Source organism: Anthonomus grandis, chromosome 4, assembly GCF_022605725.1.
Source record: "Anthonomus grandis grandis chromosome 4, icAntGran1.3, whole genome shotgun sequence".
NCBI classification, from domain to species: domain Eukaryota; kingdom Metazoa; phylum Arthropoda; class Insecta; order Coleoptera; family Curculionidae; genus Anthonomus; species Anthonomus grandis.
Genome location: NC_065549.1, coordinates 37,077,666 through 37,098,248, shown reverse-complemented (window position 1 = coordinate 37,098,248; position 20,583 = coordinate 37,077,666). Strand labels below are relative to the sequence as shown.

Genomic DNA, 20,583 nt, shown 5'->3' with positions numbered 1-20,583 from the left:
GACCCAGATAGGCGTTTAGAATTTTGTGAGAGACTTATGGACTTGTGCCATGCTAATCCACAATTTTCAAAAAAAAATTGTATTTTCTGATAAGGCAACGTTTTGTCTTCATGGTAGTGTAAACCGGCAAAACTGCCGATATTGGGCTACTGAAAATCCGCACTGGATGATGGAGTGCCACAGCCAAGTCCCTCAAAAAGTAAATGTTTGGGCGGGGGTGATTGAAAACAGGGTTATAGGGCCCTTTTTCTTTGAAGGATACTTGAATGGTGAGAGGTATTTAGAGTTTTTAGAAAATGACTTGGTTCCATGCCTTGCCACTTAATACCCCGATCCAGAAGACCCGGATATATTAGATAATTCCTTATGGTATCAGCAAGATGGAGCTCCAGCCCATTACACTCGTCCCGTTTTCCCTGGACGTTGGATTGGTCGGAGGGGTGCAATTGAATGGCCGGCCAGATCGCCGGATCTGACTCCTTTAGATTTTTTTTTGTGGGGGTATCTTAAGTCCAAAGTTTATGTTAATCGGCCAAACAATATTGAAGACTTAAAAATTAGAATAACGGAAGAAATAAGATTGATAGAACCTTCTGTTATCGATAACGTTTTACAAGAATTTCAGCATCGACTGGGATATTGCCAAGAGGTTCGTGGCAGCCATTTTCAACACTTAATAAATTAATTAAAATATGTTTATGTATTCTTGCTTGATATAAATAACTCTTCCAAAAATAGCCTTTTATTGTGTTCAATCGTCAACGGTCGAGTTTAGGTATAGGACATGGTATATGAAATGTACTTAGAATTTGATGTAGAACCTAAATCTAAAATAAAAAATAGGTGTTTACATTTAAAAAAATTACGTTGATGACCGTAACTTATTTTTGGGCCACCCTGTATACATAAAATTATAGTAAGAAAACCCGCAGTTAAAAATAAAAATCGACATGTCCGAGCGTTTTTTTTTTGAACATACCCCTGAATTTTAAATGAATTTATTCCAACCTTTACGTTCGCACTGTATACAATCTACCCATAAACCTATTATGATTTTTTCTTCTGGTAAAATATATTTAGATTTTTTAATATTTACCTTAATTGAAATTATTTCTTTTAAATTTAATTTAAATTTTCATTCTGTTTGTTTGAATTTAAATGTGGCGCGCTCCACTTTTGCTATGTGCGCGCTACGTGTACTGCTCCGCTAGAGGCGCTTTTAGCGCTTTCGTGAGATTCCGCGCGAGTGTGAGCCAGTTAGTGTTCGAAGTATCAATCTATGGTTAGTGGAGACAGTAACGATAACTTGACGTATGAAGACACAAATTATTTTGTCCAGTTAATCTCAAATAAACTAAGTATTTTTAACGGTAATATAATTCTTGTAATTCTGACCTCTCCCAACATAGTCCACTTATTGTATCCAACACATTCGTCAAATTTATTATCCAAAAAATACCATTCGAAAATTTGATTTTCCACCTAGATTATCAAGTATTTTCTTTTATATCAGACTTTAAACTTTTTCTCAATCATTTTTATTTTGTACTGTTAACTCATATGACCATTTCTAATGTTTATACTTAAAATTAAACTAAGCTATAAAAGTGCACTTTTAAAATTTTACCATAACTTGTATCTGATTAGCTATAACTGTATTTTTTTGAAAAATCATTTTTTTTATTTAAACACTATTAATTCGAAACACGGTTTTTAAAAACATTGAAAATCAAAGCAATATCGAATATTTTGCTCTCATATTGGACTTTAACTTCTAACGTAAAGTAGTCATTAGTTCCTAGTTAATAAGTCACCTAGATTTACAGGGTGTTTTTAAAGTGAGTCATTTATTTTATCCTTTATTGTAGAACTCATTAATATGGTTGATATATATGGTTGATACGTAGCGTGTCTATATAAAATTTATAAGTAAAAGAGTAATAGTTACAGGATATTCCATTTAAGAGGAAAGCCAGCATATTTGTTGAATTTCCACGTATTTTCCAAGTAATTCAACATATCCAATCGATGTATTTTTGCTTGAAGATTTCAAATTCGTAATTTAAAAAAAAACAGTTGCATGAAAAACAAAGGAATGACGTCATAAATGTTGCATGGGACCTGTTGAATCGCGAGTCAAATATCTCTATAGCAACGAGCATATCAACCAATTAAGTGCGATTATATCGCATCGACACACCCCTGTCGCGTGACGTTGCCAGTTTAAGCGATGCGGAAAAAAACTTTCGATAAAAATAAACTTTAAACTATATCTAGTAGTAGTAAAATATAATTATTTAATACAAAAAAGCATTTAATAATTATATTTACTACTTAAAAGATACAACTTTAACGATAGTATTGAAGTATTGCCTAGCTGCAATCGTCTTTTGCAATTGAGCAGTCTTGGCAACATCGAAAATTGTTGTCTGAATTCATTTCGCAGGCGCAAATTCGATTGCCAATCAATAAATCAGAGGCATTTTTAATGATCCGTTGAAGTTCTTCCACAATATCCTAGTTCTCCATTATATGCTCCACAATATACTACTTTTCCATCATCATACAACTATTTTAAAATAACTCTGCAGGAAAAAATTACGTGGCATTAAATCTTCCTTTAATAAGTTTTACAAGCTGTTAAAAGAAATGACTCAACTTTGAAAACACTCTATATTAATGCCAAAACATTACTTATTTCTCCTATTTTTGTCTCTTGAAAAAATACTTTACCGCAATATTTTAATGAAAAAAATAACTCATCATTTAGTTTTAAAACAACAATCCAAGCCAAAAAGAATGCTGTTATTCTAACATCTATTCTACTAAATAATAAAATAATAAATACTCATTCTAAATATCCTGCAGGCAATCCCTGATCCAAAAAGACCCAGGCCCATACTCCAAACTGCCGAATCCTCCATCTATTTTCCACTCCATTTAGTTTCTTTGTTGAACTATCGTATTAGTGTTTTAGTCTGTCAGTCTATAGTCATGCTGTTATGTGTTTGGTCTTTCGGTTTCACTACTTTTAACTACAGTACTTTCTAGATCGACATAAACATTTATTTTCCAAAAATATTCTTTTATTTTGAGCAAGCTTTCGCTAAAATTATTTTATAAGTAGTTTAGTGAAGTCATAATTTAACTGTTTAATTCAATTTTCGTCATATAACGAATATTTTTGGAATACATAGCTTTTCATATCTTCAAATTTTAACAGTTCAACAGATTCTAACTAATAATTTTGCTTTAAAACTTGCATTGTCTGTATGACGAAAATTCTTTTTATGTACAAGTACTAATTAATCGAATTAGTATGTGTTGCAATGAAATGCGACAAAAACGCGTTGAACTTGAACGGGTTGTTGATAGTGTCAGGAGAAGATGCATCAAATGTATTGAACAAGAGGGAAGACATTTTGAACAATTGTTATAATTTTAGGTTTGTTTAATGAAATTTTGATTTTTTAATTTTGATCAATCAAGAAATATAAAATTTGAAAATTTTCAATTTTTGTGGTTTTCTTTTTTTTGCCCATGATATTGCTGTGAAAACAAATAGCTATCACAAAAGTAAGTATATCCATTGGAAACCATATTAAATGCAGTAGTTTTTGCTAAAAATAAAACATGTCCCTATTTATCAAATTTTAGAAAAACGACAACGAAGAAGATACCACTAATTTTGCACATTTCCCAAATGTTACATTTAATTTCTGATAACACCCGGTATAAAAAAATTACTCAAAAACTTAAATATACCCATCTTATAGCAAATTTAATTCTCTTTTAGATGGTATATCTAAATTTTATGTGGTGGTAAGAATAACGGAGATATTCTTGTTTATATGAAAAAAAAACAAAGAAATTTGATAAAATCAAAAAATGTTAAATACCAGAAGAACTAACAACTTTTCGAAAAAATGTTAAACGACTTTTTTGTTGCAAATGACTTGTATAATCACCTCTTAAGGTTTGGCGGTTTTTATAGTAGAACCCTGTATATTTTTTTAACTCCGAAGTTTTTCAGGATTTATTGTGTCTGATTTCATTACCATCCTGTTATCCAATTTAGAATTCTTGAATTCCTGTACCAACGTCTCTGTTCTCTCGTCGTTTTTATTTTGCTTGAAGAAAACTAATTACGATGCAAAAATTGTGTTGATTGGTTTAAGCTCTTAATTTTAACGTATGTTCATATCTTTGACAGGCATATACATTATTTATTATTGGCAGATCATGAGTAAAAAGAATAATAGAAGAAGAATTACGGATATATTTTTAAATCTAGTGCCTAACCCTAGTGACTAGCTGACCCCAGTGGCATGATGGGCTAGTTACGTATCGTGTGATCATAGGGTCTTAGATTCGAATTCTTTCTTAGGCATGGTTGTTTATATTGGTGAATATAAATCAAAATAAACTTAATTAAGCGTCAATCTATAAAACGATGATAGTTCTGGAGTGGTGATTCGGAGCGATATAGGCTATCAAGGAACAATAACAATCTAGTGCGATATTAGACAAATAAATTTTATATAGTCAGTCACAGACAGTCCCACATGTGCTAGAGCAAAATAGGGTCTACCAAATGAACTCGGCTATCGAAAGGAAATCGACGGAACTTTCACAAAGTCTATAGTAGAAAGCCTCGAAGAACTCAAAAATACTCATTTCCCAAGCCCAATTGTACCAACACAATACGCCGACAACTCTCCAAAAAAACAAACAAGGCCAATAAAATATTATTGGAAGATAAAAAATGAAATAGTGTAACTATGAGACTATCGCTCTACATGGGCGCTAAATGAAAAAAAGCTTCGAACAACTAACGGATGTGAAGCTATTGTATCAGAAATAATCAATAGATCAAGTAAGGGCTTGTAGTTCTCAGGTATTTATTTTCGCATAAGAATGACACTACTTGTGGATTACGAGTCGGAGCAGACAGCAGAATGGCTGGCTCAGATGGCACTTTAGTTGAAAGAATGGCCAGCCTTCTTAAAACTAATAGAGGTTCAAAATTCAGAAATCTCTACAAAAATCTGGAAAGTATTAAGTCCCAAAGAAAATGGGCCTGACCAGGTGCTCATTATTGAGATTGACACCATCTACTACAGGTTTGGGCAAGTCTCAATATTTAGCATCAGAAAAGAGGAAGCAAAAGAAAAGAGGATGGAGCTCGATCCATCTACTTCTCTTTCAGTCACCAATGAAGCTACGAGAACAGGGCACGGACTTAGATCTTAATTTCAAACCAACCGCTTCCGCTGAAAATGTCATCAGCAACGAAGAAGAAGATAGGCTTTTGTGATTTAGTGGAGATTAGCAATGGGATGAACCTGACGGCATAGAAAAACCGTTGGAGGACATCAGCCTGCCATACCAAAAGCCTTCCAATTCAGCAAACAACCACAAATCAACCTGCAATACAAACGGGCATCCACCGATGTGATTGTGCTGATGTTTTCTACGCAAGATCTACGACTAGTCTTGATTCAAGAACCTTGGATTAAGGCCCAGATAGGATCTAACCAATAATGCTTCAAAAGTGGGTGACGCAACCCTAGGGCCACACCTATGCAAAATCGCTCGGGAATAAATCGCTGATAAGTATATAAGAGATAAAGTCCTAACACAATACCTATTCAGTGAGCTCTAATATGCATATTAGACCGAAAGTCTGCAAAAAAGGCCTTGGATAATAAAAATAGACACATGTCAAAGTCATCTTATGACAAAGAAATAGTACGAACAACATTCCTAAATGTAGAAAGAGCGTGTAATAATTTAGTAATAACTACGACACTTCTCAATGCACTTACGCGAAGAAGTATTACATCCATTCTCTGCAACTGGATTGGAGCTACCCTAAGACAGGAAAAATTCCAACCTTGTTCAACTTGAACTTAGAGAGTAGTCCGATGCCGGGAAATGCATCACTACGCCACTACGGCCCTAAGACGCGTTAAAATTTATAAAAAACGTTAATTACCTAAATAGGATCTGCTGCATTTATTTTTACCTTTTGTACATGATACCATAACAACAATTGTTTAAAATCAACGCTTATCAATGTCAACTCTCAATGTCATGTTTAAAGATTTTATAGCTTACAATTTTTAAACATTTATTGCCAATGGAAAACTTTACCAATAAAGAATTTGCGGATATGCATTTGGCATACGAAGCAACAAACTGCAATGCACGAGCAGCATCGCGGTTGTATCATGAACGTTTTCCCGAACGACAGCATCCTGGATACAAAAAGTTTATTGCGGTTCATCGGCGGCTCGCTGAGACAGGCATGTTTATGACCAAGATGCATGATACTGGTGTTGCTCGAACCGTAAGAACGGTCGAATTTGAAAAAGAGGTGATTCAGCGAGTTACCGATGAACCATCAAATAGCACACGTGACGTCGCCAAGAATATGAATATGAGTAATGCTTCTGTCTGGCGGGTACTACACGAGCAACAACTCCATCCTTACCATTTCCAGAAAGTTCAAGGTATGACTGCAGCCGATTATCATTCTAGAGTTCAATTTTGTCGATGGCTTCTGGATCACATCATTGCACAACCAAATTTTTTACGATATGTTTTGTGGACCGATGAAGCCTCTTTCACAAGAGACGGTATTTTTAATAGTAGGAATAGCCATGTTTGGGATGAAGAAAATCCTTATGCAATTTTTCCAAGAAAACATCAGAATCGTTGGTCTATCAACGTATGGGCAGGCATTGTTGATGATTATTTAATTGGGCCATAAAATTGGACATTCTACCGGAACTGTTAACAGGACCTATTTATCTGCGTTTCTTGGAGGAACTTCTCGCAGAACTCCTTGAAAATGTTCCACTAAACGTTAGACAGCAAATGTGGTTTCAGCATAATGGAGCGCCGGCTCACTTTGCTGTACAAGTACGCGAGTATTTGGCTCAGCGGTTTGAGCACCGTTGGATTGCCAGAGGTGGAGCAGTTTCTTGGCCTCCTAGGTCACCCGATTTAACGTCGCTCGATTTTTTCTTGTGGGGACATGTAAAGTCTTTACTCTACGAAACTCTAGTAGAATCAGAGCTAGACTTAATTGGACGAATAACAGCAGCATTTGAAATCATTCAAACCGAGGATCAAATTTTTAGTGTAGTCCGCCGAAATCATGTGCGGCGTTTAAATCGGTGTATTGAGGTTGGAGGAAGACATTTTGAACAATTGTTGTGATGGTATCATATACAAAAGGGAAAAATAAATGCATCAGATCCTATTTAGGTAATTAATATTTTTTCCAAATTTAAACGCGTCTTAGGGCCGTAGTGGCGTAGTGACACATTTCTGGACATGGGTTCCTATACTCAAATGGATTCTACTGTTGCACTAAACAACCCCTAGAAGTTTGATCCCATAGTTCTGAAACACACTGTATAGCTATCATACTGGTTAGTTCTCGTTTAGTTCTCGTAGACGATTTATTGATAATAATAAGACATGAAAGAATGCTTTGCCGAAGACTTGGCTTATAATGGTCAGAGGCAAATGCATGGATATTTCCAGAAAGAACATAGGATGCACTAAACAATAATTGGCGCAAGGATAAAGGCTTACCGGTAAACCCACCACAATAATTAATTTCACAAATGAAAGAGCCCTGGAAGACTAAAAGAACCAACACAACAAAATGCAAATAGCGTATTTAAAAGCAGTTAAATACCAGGGAATTATTTATGATTCTATCCAGTCATTTATGTCGAAAAAATAGACTCGAAAGAATAGAAGAGTCACACATCAAAAGGCCATGCTTAAAGCAAGAACTGCTCTAGGCAGATGCAGGAGACTGTGTGGTACAAATTGAACTTATAGTTGTACAAAATGGTAGTAAACCACAGCAATTAGGCAATTACAGATTATATTTACAGATTATAGATAACCGGAGCCCTGAGAACAACTTCTCTACCTGGGATGGAAGAGCTGCTAGATCTACCGTTAATCCACAGCTTTATAGAAGCAGAAATAATAGCGTTTCAATAGAGCCTGAAGCGCCTTAGAAGAGCAAATATAAGCTGTAAGGTGGAAAATAGAGAAAGAGGAAAAGGTCAAGTCAAACCATGACGCGCCATCAGACAAGATAATACAACGTTAACACACTTTTCTGTAGAAAACACAAACAGGCAGGAATGGAAGGGCTAATTCTTCAATAAGAGCAGAGTCAGCTTGACTCCTTAGATATAAGAAGCACTACAGATGCAATGTTCATTTTTTAGAAGATCTGTATTTAAATATATTAATCATGGAAGTATGCCCGTAGTGGTATTCTATGATCTTACAAAGACGTTTATAGAAGACCATGGAAAAAAAATAGCAAAAATTGGAATTTTATGTGTGGTTACATCGCAATGGTTCCCAATAGGTTAACTTTCAAAACAAAACATCTCTAATTTGTCCAATTTATCTGTGATTTTTGAGGATTTTTTTTCCGGCCTTCTATTGTTTCCTAACTCTGGAAATACTACAGAATAATTTACAAGAAATGCGAAGAACAGATATCTGAAAAGCCATTTAGTTATGTAAATGCAGTCGGAACCAGAGGGACATTCTTTGGAGTTCAATTCCTTATTCAGAGATGCAGAGATGTCAACTGTGATGTATACGCATGTCTTATAATATAATGAAAAACCATTTGATTGCGCTCAAAATCATAAAATAATCAATATTCTTGGACGATAAAAATATCAGATTAATTTCCAATCTCTGCTGGAGTCAGACAGCATGCTTAAGACTTGATGGAGATCGAACGAACAGGTGAAAATACAATGCGAGTTCAGACAGGGATGTGTCCTCTTGCCTTTAATATTCAACAAAAATTTCAACGAAGTCCTTAACGGAATAGAAGAAGGTATTTTTAAACGAAGTCAGAACAAATAATATTCGATATGCCGACGATGTCATGGTGATAGCAGATAACTTAGAAGCACTGCAAAGGTTAATGGACCATATCGCGCATAACAGCCAACTATATGCTCTTAATAGCAACGTAAATAAAATAAAATAAATAATCATCAGCAAAAGAGATATAAATTGAGATCACCTATACGTCGACCGAACTCGAATTGAACGTGTTCAATAATAGGGAACGCGGTGCATGGGACATAACATATCTCTTGAAATTAAAGTAAGACAGTTAAGATGTCTTTTCTGTTTGATTATATTGTGTAGAATCCTGGACACTCACAGAAGCCACCACTAAAAATCTGAAAACATTTAGGATGTGGCTGCCTAGGAGAATACCATGGACAGCTCACATTACAAACATAGCAGTGCTAAGATGAATGAAAAAAGAGAAATAAACATCGATACTCCCTACTGCGAACCATAATACAATGAAAGGACCAAAAAGAGGGTTCGGAAGAAAAAACATCATGGTTGCGAAAATTTTGATTTGAAAAAAGCTCAATATAACTCTTTCAAGTTTGTTACAAGAAACGTTATAATCATCAACATGACTGCCAACATCCGAAACGGATGAAGAAAAAGAAATTATATCTTATTAATGTAAATAATTTTTTAACCGTTAAGATATTCGGATAATTCACTATGTTTGCTACCATTTCGTTTAGATTTACATGAATTAATATTGTCCGATTTGGTTATCCTTGGACAATGATGCCAGGCGAACCTGTTGGCATTAAGTATGTCTTGTTGGCATACTTAACTCAACCTGTTGGCATAAACTAATATTTTGCAATTAAAATATGTATTGCCATTATAATATGTATTAAACTCTAAACCTCTTAAAATTTGGGAGATTTATATATTTTTAGAAACATATATAGACACTTCAGCAATATTTCCACCCATATTGCTGATGTTGCTAGGAAGTTGCCAAAAGAATGTTATGCTGTAATAGTTATGTATTTTGACTTTTCACTACGTAAGGAAGTTTTTGGAGTTGCGGAGTGACACTTTACCTAGCACTATTTTTCTTTCAAAAAAGGGATTTTTTGTGTGAATCCAACAGGTCTCACTCACTCACCTCTGTTTCTATTAGGTAAAATACTGACACTATCAACTTTAATTATCCTAGAAACTTGTTGTCTAGTTCACGCTAAATATGAAGATTCTCATGTAGTGCTTCATCTTTGATAAACGCATTCGTTAATAAGGGAGCTAAAAAAGGCGCAGAACAAACCAACCGAAATTTGAAAGGTTCTTTCATTTCAATTCGCAAGGTTGAAAACATTCAAATAATGGCAACATTTTGATGGTGCCTGAATATTTTTATGCTGATTAAGAAACCTGTTGAACCGTCGAAACTTGTGAAACTAAACTAGGCACTTACCTTCCAATTCCAAAATTCCAAAAGCTCGCCATGCGTACTTTCTAAGAGAGTTAACACAAATAGCAACAGAATTTGTTAGACACAAATGAAATAGGGACAAATATGATGAAATGATGTGGCATGCAGGGTTAGATCATGTTAGGGTGCATTAGGCTAAGTAGATGTCACACGTATTAATGAAAATAAAACATGTATAGGGAAGTAAAGTTAAAAAATAAACATCTTTTGTCACACACTTAAGGAAACCCCAAATAAAACACTATTTTTTTAATATATTTGGTTTATTTTTTAATCTGTACATATTTAGACAAAATAATTGACTCAAAATTTTAAATAATCACTAGGTATGTGACATTTACCTAGGATAATGCTAGATTATTATTAAATAAATAAATAAATAAATAAAATAAGTTACTACTCGAAGAAGAAACTAATGTAAGAAAACCTCTTGATGTACTAAAAACTGTTTATTTTAGAAATCCGAATGTTCAGGAAAAGTCTTTTAGTTTATAGATCAATATGACCCAAACTTAAATAAAATTTAAAGAAAAAAACATTAAGATTTCTAAAAATAGCAGAACGTAAATAATTTTGAAAAAAATACTACATAAAAAGCTTCTTTTACAAATGAAAAGCGACAAAAAAAAACATAAAAAAGGTTTTTGCAAAAGTCGGGTAACCGTTTTGATAAATTTTAGGCTTCTTGTCATATTTTATTTACGCTTTCACGAAATGTACTGTCAAAATGTTTTTAACATTAAAATTATTAAATTAATTATTGTTAATGAAAAAAACTAATTTGCAATTGTTTTTCGATTTTACTTCAAAAGGCAATCAAGCCAATTAAAACTTTTTTTTTTATCTGTAATTATAATAGGTGTAGGAGCAGAGTATACAGGGTGTTTTATAATTAGTGGGACAAACTTGGAGGGGATGTACAGGGCCTCAAAATAAGCTAGTTTGCGCCATAAACTCGCAGCCGAAAATGATTAGATTTTGACATACAGGGTGATCGATTAAAAAGTAGTCAAATAAAAGCTATCAATCAAAATTAATGTTTTTTTTTAAGAATTTAATATTAGTAGATATTTATAAAACCTAAGAATCAAACCATTTTTTTCTGATAATGAATACCTACCGTGAATATTATCAAACGGATGAAAATGAAAATTTAAATTTTAGCAGGACATAAATTTCGAACAATGGAACAATTTTATTTTTTTATGCGAAAACGGTACGTCGGAGAAAACAAAGACAAGAGATAAACTCGACTCTAAATTAAATGACGATATCAAAAATATTTTTTTATTAAAAAAAAACAGTGGCGTACAGCGTATTTTTTAAAGAGTTCACTAGGTTCTAGCTCGCATGGACGCCACTGGTAAAATTAAATTATGTATTAAAAAACTGTACTAGATATATAGAAACTGCCTACTAGTTTTCAGAAAAATATCTACAAAAATGTCAAATTTATCGTGAAAAATAAGATTTTTTCCTAAAATTTTATCCCCTGTATCTCAAAATCTAATGATTTTCCGATAGGGCCTTATTGCGCAAACTTGCTTATTTTGAGGCCCTCGACAACGCCTCCAAGTGTATCCCACTAATAATGAAACACCCTGTATAAATCACAACCCGGTACAACTCTATTATTAGCCAAATAAAAAGCATCTAAATCACAAAATAAAACTTTTTTTCTTCAAATTTTTGTGCTTATTAATCTAAATCTCGTTCGTAATTGTCATTCTTCTGTCATTGTATAAACGTCCATTTAACTAAGTTTATTGAAGGTCTGTAAAACTGTAAGTCTAAGCCTAAAATTTCTCAAAAGACTGTGCGAAAACATAAGAAACTAAAACAAATAAATAAATAACCCTCCCTCACTGCCCCTCTAAGTAATTTACCACTAACACCCTTTAAAGTTATCTTTCTTTCTTTTCTTCCTTTTTACTCTTACTTTCACCTTCTGGATGAGGTCCCCCGTGATGTTTACCCCCGCGTTTCTTATGTCCCGCATGGTGTTTTCCCTTCTTGTGCCCTTTTTTAGACTCACGTGCATTCCGAGCGTCAATAACATCAGAAAGAACACTGTCTTCATCATCGTCATCATCATCATCTTCGTCGTCATCGTCGTCAGTTACGTCATCGTCATCGTCGTCGTCATCATCATCATCGTCGTCGTCACCGATAATACCGCCGACGATGTCATCGTCTTCTTCGTCATCGTCGTCGTCTTCCTCGTCATCCTCATCATCATTAGCCGGGACCGGTTCGACTATAATTGGTTCTTGCACGGAGTTTTGGGCGATAGATACATCTTCGGCGGATTGTACTGGGTCTTTTTCGATCAGGGAACCGTCTGGCGGAAAATCCGTACCTGAAACAAAAAGTTTTTGTAAGAAACTTTTTATGATCGTATGTAAATAGAGGGTCTCAAATTCGAGCATGACCGTAATCTTGCAAACCGTAAAAGATCCAAGATCAATTATATTATGAAAAGGTTGTCTAATATGCTTATTAAAAAGACATTTAAAAAATTTAAGAATTCTTAATACGATTTTTATTGGAAAATTCACAAATGAACGTGATTCTATATAAACGAATGGATTTTGTGGTGCACCAAGACAAGCTTTTGATGAGATGATCCAGGCCCAAACAGCATTATACGTTCTAGGTACGTAACTTTTATGTCCATTGTAATAAAAATAACGGATTTAGTACGTACTTTTGGATACGCCGTTCGTACGCACATTACTTACGTCTCGCGAATGTACATACATGTATAAATAAATACTTAGGAAATGTTTTAGCTTTTATACAAGAATAAAAAAACATATAAATGTTTATTAATACACAAAACTATTTTTAAATACTTCTAAGTATTAATTTAAATATTTCTAAATTCAGTAGGATAAACAGAAAAAAACTATTTGCATGCTTCTTTGCTTTGATAGAAAAAGTCAATGAATTCGGTGTAAATGAGACAACAGCTGTCAAATCGAGATTCCCTCTTTCCAAAAGACTAACATACCCCATAAATTTAATTAGTTTACAATCATGTTGATCTGGTCGAAAAGTAGTTACAGGATTTTCAAAACATCTAAAAACGATAATGGAGTATTTGTCATATAATAATTATAAAAATTATCAATATCGGTCACAAAAGCAGCCCAGTGTTTTTGTTGCCCTTACTGACTATCAAATAAGTAATTGGCAACATGAGGGATTTGACACTGTTGACAGTGTTTAAGACAAGCGACAGATGCGAGAACGAACGCCTTTCTTTTAGTCGGCTTGGCAGTATTGGCGTGGGTTGTCCCTTTGTAAAAAAAGTTTACTCCTGTGAATTTAGGATTTATCAAAATTAGGATTATAATAACATTTTCTTATTATATTTGAATTTAGTTTTACTATTTACTCAGTGATCAGATCTAAGAACACAATTCGCGTAGCGTATATTTATCTGTGGGGATAGGAAGGATCTACTACGATCTAGCACAATTCATTGTAAAAGCATATTACATTATTTTAGTACTAATGAATTATTTATTCAATTGATAACTTGCTTATTTTAAAATATAATTTTAAGGTGCAGCACTACAAACAGGGAATGGAAACACAAAGAAAATTGCAGACTGAATTTCACAATAGTTGCGAAGAACAAATGATTTTTTTTTGTATTTTCTTAAATGTTTATTTTTTGTTTGGTTTTTTAGACATTTTGTTTTATAATCAATATATATTCAGTTTTTATAAATGAGGTATTTTTCCCAAATACATTTTACCACACAGAAAAGGATTCGTCATATGTCCAATACATGACGTAAAATGTCCTAAAATTATGTACATTTGACGTAAAATTCTGCGGAAAGTGGACGTCCGATATACGTCCGTAGTACGTAATACGTCTTTTGGGGTACGTATCTATGCTGTTTGGGGGGAAGAATAAAATATTTCATCCCATGTTGTGCCAATCTGTAAAGATCGATCGAACGCGCCATGATTGAATATTGATGTTATCTTGAAGGAACTGCGAAGTCATCGCTGAAGTGTGAGATGGGTATTATCTTATTGGTATTATATTATAATGTATGAATGTATTGGATTGTAAGGCAGTGGGCAGCCAAAAAGGCTGTTATCCACATAAGTGTTCTAATGGATCCGTCGTGCCCCACCGACGGTTACCAGAAGCCAATAGCTTTAAAAACACCAATAAAGCACTCCTGGTTTGAAAGCCTTAATGTCGTTGGGTAAACTGTAGGTGTTACCTAGATATTTGAACCTAGCCCGCGTGAGTGCAGGGCACTCTCCGAGTTTAATCCTCCTCACAAAACCACCGGCATTCCAAGTTGTCCGCAATACTTATGGTGTGGAGATGGCATGTTAAATGTTAAATGTCAGTGCCTAGTTTAAAAACCTGCTACTAGCCGTATTCCACGTCTCTTTAAATGCAGTAGTTATCTGGTGAGAGAGCCGGAGGGCCCATCTATTTATGCCTTTGCCTACCTCACAGCTTATTGGAATGTAACATTATCCAACCCTTAAGATTAAAACTTTATTTCTTTTTGTTATAATAATTAAAAGTTTTAATCTTCCCTGGAAGATGCTTAAAATATCGTTAGCGAAACACGGATCGAGAATAAAGAAAAGAGTTTTGGTTAATGGTTAATGGTAACTGTTTTGTGACTTGAAGTGTTACTCTCGAGGCAGATTCACCACATGTTTCTTGATTATGAACCAAAAAGTGCCATTCATCTATCTTCAGACATCTGAGATTATACTGATACGCGGTCGATAAACAGTTGCCAGTTCCACATTTTTATCTTCAAACCTCTTATTTCATATCGTATGCACTATTTTATATAGATCATATTGATTCTTTTTTCTATTAATATTCTGCATAAGAAAAAATCGAAAGGGAATATATTAGGTGATCTTGATGGCGGGTCTCTCCGTCCAATCGTAAGTCGTTTCAAGAAATTGTCTTTAAAGAGCAAGTCCGAAAATATAGTTTTTGAGTGTACTTGCCCAAACGTTATTTTGAGGATGTTATGTGTTTGGTGTTCATATATCTAATATAGATTTTCGATTGGGCAACACTTGCAGATTTGCCTGCGACCGTTAAAAAAAAATTGGTCTCATCCTTACAGACTTCTTTCGAGTGAATTATATCTTGTAATTCATCTCAAAGATCTGCTCATAAAACTTTACTCGGCAATCAAAATCAACTTGTATCAATTCAAGCTTATAAGGTTTCATTTATTCAACAAACAAGCAAACATCCATTTATATCCGTAATACTTTTGATAAACAATGCCAATTATCGTGGAGTATGTATTCAAAACTCATTGGCCAAATTGTTTGATAGTTTGGTTTGCGGTCAGCTAGCATGGCAATGCAAAGGAATCATTAGTGAAAAACAGTCAGGATTCTCTTCTGGGAAATCGACAACCAGCATCTGTTGGGGGCTTTGGAGAGGGGGGTTCAGACTGATGCGATCTATACTGACTTCTCTAACGCCTTCGACAGGGTGAACTTTGGTCTCTTGCTGGCCAAGTTGGAAAGTGCTCGTTTTCATGACTCCCTCCTAAAATGGCTAAAGAGTTTTCTGATAGGAAGAACTCTAGGAGTGTGAAGGTGCATGGCTGTACTTCTGCACCTACTAATGTGGTCTCAGGGGTTCCTCAGGGATCTCACTGTGCCCCTCACATCTGTCTCTGCAAGCCTATAGACTCCTTTATGTCTCACTGGTTAGATCTAATCTTGAATTCTCTTCAGTAGTGTGGTCTCCTCAAGAGAGTGCAAGATGGATTTTTACGGTGTGCTGCATTTAGAATGGGCATTAGCTTTGACGAGTACCATCGTGAGGACATGAGAGTAAGATTTAACCTGGATACATTGGCCAAAGGGCGTGTGAACGCTGATCTTTGTTTTGTCTTTAAGCTGGTTAATGGCATGATTAATGCTCCTAAGCTTCTTTCTAGAGTGGGTCTCAATGTTCCAAATAGAACTCGCATACCAATATCGCTACAAATACTCGCATACTCGCGTTCCAATAGAAACGCAATTTTGACCTTTATCATGTTTCTATGCACGGACTATGGCCGTCATTCTCCTATCCATAGATCTCTGAGTGTCTTAAATGCTCATAACATTGATTCATGTGGTAGTTCACTGTCCGTTTTTAAGAATAGCCTGTTCAGACTATGGCTGTAATGGTGTCAACTCAGTTCTTAGATATATATATATATATATGGGGATTCCCGTAATGGGGTTCCTTTAATAAAATAAAATAAATTAAAAAAAAAAAATATGAATCCAATTTGATATATATGGATCCATATTTTGCTTTTTCGGTAATCTTTGTGCAAAGCTGTAACGTGGTCATATTCCGTACCAATTGCTGACCGATGTTAAAGATTTGCATGAAAGATATTAAACACCACTTAGTGAAAAAACTGTAAGAGTACTCATTGTCGAATCCAACGATTTTTGTAGAGAAATCAAAAAATCTTCGAGAAAAAGTGGTAGAACCCTAATGATGATATTGCGTTTTCTCTTTTAGCATTCATAATCAACTTCTGGGGTATTGTCTGGTACACTCCACTGTGCTGTTACAAATTCGTCTAGTGAAGCTCCACCAGACCAGCAAGGTCTACTCGCTGGATGAAGCACGGCACCGTCTTCCAAGCTGAAGTATTTGTTTTAGACAATAAATTTTAGATAGTGAACTTCACAATACAGTTATCTCAATCTGCTCGGACAGCAGATCTACCATTAAAGCTGTTACAGACGAAAAGGCTTCTGAAATTTTAGCTTGTACTGAACCCTATAAAGGTGAGAACGGCTGCAGCCAGCTGAACTGCAGTTCAGCTTATCTGGGGGCCAAATCATCATGGTATACTTGGTTGTACGAAGCTGCCGGCAAATCCATAATCGCTATAGCCAAATGTGTAGCTGTAGCGCATCACTAAAGACACTACTCGACAGCAAGACATTCCCGAGATAAATCAAAGCACTCGGCGTGAGACAAGTGCCTGTGTCATCAAACAATTATTGCATCTAAACAGACGGGAAATTAGTCTAGTGGTGGCTCCTTTCAGTGTACCCTGACACTTGGTATTGCGGACAACCCGCAGTGCTGTTAGTTTTGGGAGGAGAAACAAACTGCAGATATGTCAGCAGATAGTGCTCAGCACTTACGCGAGCAAGGCTTACAGTTTACCCAGCGACTACTATTTTTTAGACCAGAGCGTCTCATTGGCTTTTTTCCAACGATATTGTCCTCTGGTAACCCTCGGGTCAGTGAGGCATTATGGATCTGTCAAACCAATATGAAGAATAGCCACCTTGGCTGCCCACTCTCCCTCTAATAGAATTCAATAAACTTTTTGTTTCTTAATTATAGCCGATTTTATTTTTTAATTATAGATTTAACCATATTTTAAGTTATAGCCTAGTTTGATTTTTATTTTATATTTATATTATTGTTTTCTATCTGTTATCATATCTCATTAAAAAATCTCAAGTAGACGCAGTTTATACTGCTATTACTCGGACTCAAGAGATATTTATTCAGACAGTATACAGTTATACAGTATTTATTCAGACTAAAAGAATTTAATCAAGAATTCCTGCTATGATGAGAGACACATTTGGTACCTACGAAGGTCCACAGCAAAAATCATCATTTGCTGGATTTTTTCACAGCGTTTACCTCGACTTAAGGAAAGGATAGTGCTGACACAATGTCATCTCATTTGTGCCATTTTTAATGTAATATTTAAACCTGGATTATTTCCTGACAGATAAAAGGTTGTCAGGGTATGACCAGTTCACAAGAAGGAAGATTACAGCTTAATTGAAAATTATCAACCTATATCAATTTTCCTACTAAAATTCTCAAAACAAATCTTTATCACAAACTTTTCTCCTAAATTCGTTCTCAAATTTCAGTCGATCAGCATGGATTGTTCTAATTTGCCCTGGTTCTCAAGAAGTTTTTCAAGTTCTAAATGAAAGTAATCAACCAGATGCTATTTACACTGACTTTAGCAAAGCCTCTAACCAAATTCATCATAATGTATTACTACAAAAATTTGGTTATATATTTGCATGTTCGGGTACTCTAGTAAAATTGCTCCATTCATATTTTATTCTTTAAAGACAATTTATAGAAATTGATGATTTAAATCACAGAGCGTCATCCCAACTTCTGATTTACCTCAGGGTTCTAATCTTGGTCCACTTCTTCCTATTTGTTAATGATCTTGTGAATAATATGCCACAATTTGTTGGAAAATTGCCATCGTTGAGGAGTAATTTTTTGCAGCAGGGTCTTAACCACAAAACTAAGACAGTTGTGTAATATGACTATAAAATTGGTGATGTTTCACTTGAGCAAAAAGGCAAAATTTCAAATCATTGCGGTATATTTGATAGCGAATTCACTTTTAGTATCGATATTATTAGCATATATTAATAACGAAGAAGTTATATCGCAAGCTTCCAGAATATTGTTTGGTTAAATGGATTTTGTGATAAGGAATTGCCGCCACTTAATGATATTTCAGCGATGTGTTTCTCTTTTATAGTTTTGTTAGATCGAACCTTCAATATGGTTCTATTGCTTGGCATCCTCAGTATCAATGTCATTCCAGTGCTTTGGAGAGGCTTGAGAGAAAATTTATTAAATATTGGGCTCACCAGGGTATTCACAAGTATAATGCTCTGTTTTGCTCTTGGTGAAGCTAGATTCAATTATTCAAAACGATCCCATTTTTTATGCGAAAAAATTTTAATTGTTTTGCTGTGGATTGCGATATACTCTTGCCTAATAAATTAATTCATATAATTACTTAAGGAATAATTAAATTATCATTTTATTTATACTAGTCTGTCTACGTTTACTAGCAGTGGATTCTGTTAAATAAGGTACTTCATTTTTGTAGTTACTTTTTAATGAGTTTGATATTATGTTTGTTTTTTTCTTTTTTTTAGATCGCGTTAACTAGATTATTTGTGCTGCAGCCGACAAGGTCAGTTGCAAGTTCTACAGCATTAATTATTTTTATTTAAAACTTTTCTTATTATTGTAACGATGTTGGTAACGCCGCGAACACGAGCAGTTCTCGTCATTCCGGAATGATACAAGTAAGCACACTGCACGACGTCTTTGGAGACGCGTGGAAGGCCAGCGAATCTTCCGGAATCGTGGTCTGCCGAGTATATAAGAAACGGCGGCGCCCCTGGGAGTCAGTTAATAGTTCCGTTCGGAAATCGGGGCGATAAGTAGTAAATAAAAGTAGTAAATAAATACGGTGTTAATAAATATTTCTAGTAGTGATCCTGTTTAGTAGCATAACTGATCGTGTTTAGTAGTGTAAGTATGTAAATAAACCACTATTTTTGTGCATCTAGTATTTTAATTCACACCTTAACGAGTGGTAAAAACTCTGATTTCAAGAGTTTCCAGTTAATTGTTTAGGGATTTCTCTGGCTGCTTTGATATTGATTGAAAAGGTAATTATTCTGTTTGCCTGCCAAGTTTTGAGATCTTGGTATAAGGGTAAGTATTTCTTATTTTAAATTTTGATTGTTTTAATTCATTAATTTTACTTTTAATTAATTAATTTTATATGTTTTTTATTAATATTTTTTAGTGATTTTCTCGTAATTGGGAACCGACACCCGTTGAAAAGAAGAGTTATTATTATAAGTAAAAATTATCTACCCAAGTCTCATGTTCATATAAAATTGTTGGAGATTATTACGTTTCATAAACGTTATTAAAACACATATACTCTCAGAAATTCAGAGATTGGAGGGACACAAAGTCAATGGTCTCAGATTATGTTTATTTAAGATTTATTAATAATAATATTAATAATATATCTTTATTAAAAAAAAACAATATTAATCTTACAATTTTACTTAATACTACATTGCTATAGAAGGAGAAGATTCAGTTTAAGAAATCATAGTTTTTTAGAATTATTTCAGATTATATCAATGGTCTCAGATTAAGTTTTGAAACCGGATATAATGTAAACGTCAGAAATATTTTTTATATATTTATTTTTTATTTTAACTTAAATGTTTGTGGAGTTAAACGAATACCTTTACCGATCTGATGATACTTTAGGGCGAAACACGTGTAATAGTTTTTTTTTTAAATAAACATAATCTGAGACCATTGATTTTTTGTCGCTCCAATCTCTGAATTTTTATTATTAAGAGGTGTC

The 20,583-nt window shown here is 34.4% G+C and overlaps 2 protein-coding genes across 5 annotated transcripts in view; one reads left to right on the top strand and one right to left on the bottom strand.

Annotated features, from left to right (window-relative positions):
• Positions 1–19,658, top strand: part of LOC126735603 (WD repeat-containing protein 81) — a 295,976-nt gene extending 276,318 nt beyond the window's left edge. The window contains exons 33-34 of one of the 2 annotated variants that reach the window (XM_050439654.1): positions 19,340–19,377; positions 19,468–19,658. In XM_050439654.1, the coding sequence (XP_050295611.1) occupies positions 19,340–19,349 (10 nt within the window). In that variant the 3' untranslated portion in view covers positions 19,350–19,377; positions 19,468–19,658. Of the gene's footprint in view, positions 1–19,339 lie in introns of both variants that reach the window. The other variant, XM_050439652.1, reaches the window with a different exon arrangement.
• LOC126735604 (protein PFC0760c-like) overlaps positions 1–20,583 on the bottom strand; it is a 92,374-nt gene that overhangs the window by 46,882 nt on the left and 24,909 nt on the right. For 2 of the 3 annotated variants that reach the window (XM_050439655.1, XM_050439656.1), the window contains exon 5: positions 12,393–12,716. The exons of the other annotated variant lie outside the window; for it this stretch is intronic. In XM_050439655.1, coding sequence (XP_050295612.1) covers positions 12,393–12,716 — 324 coding nt within the window. The remainder of the gene's footprint in view (positions 1–12,392; positions 12,717–20,583) is intronic. 3 annotated transcript variants of the gene reach the window in all.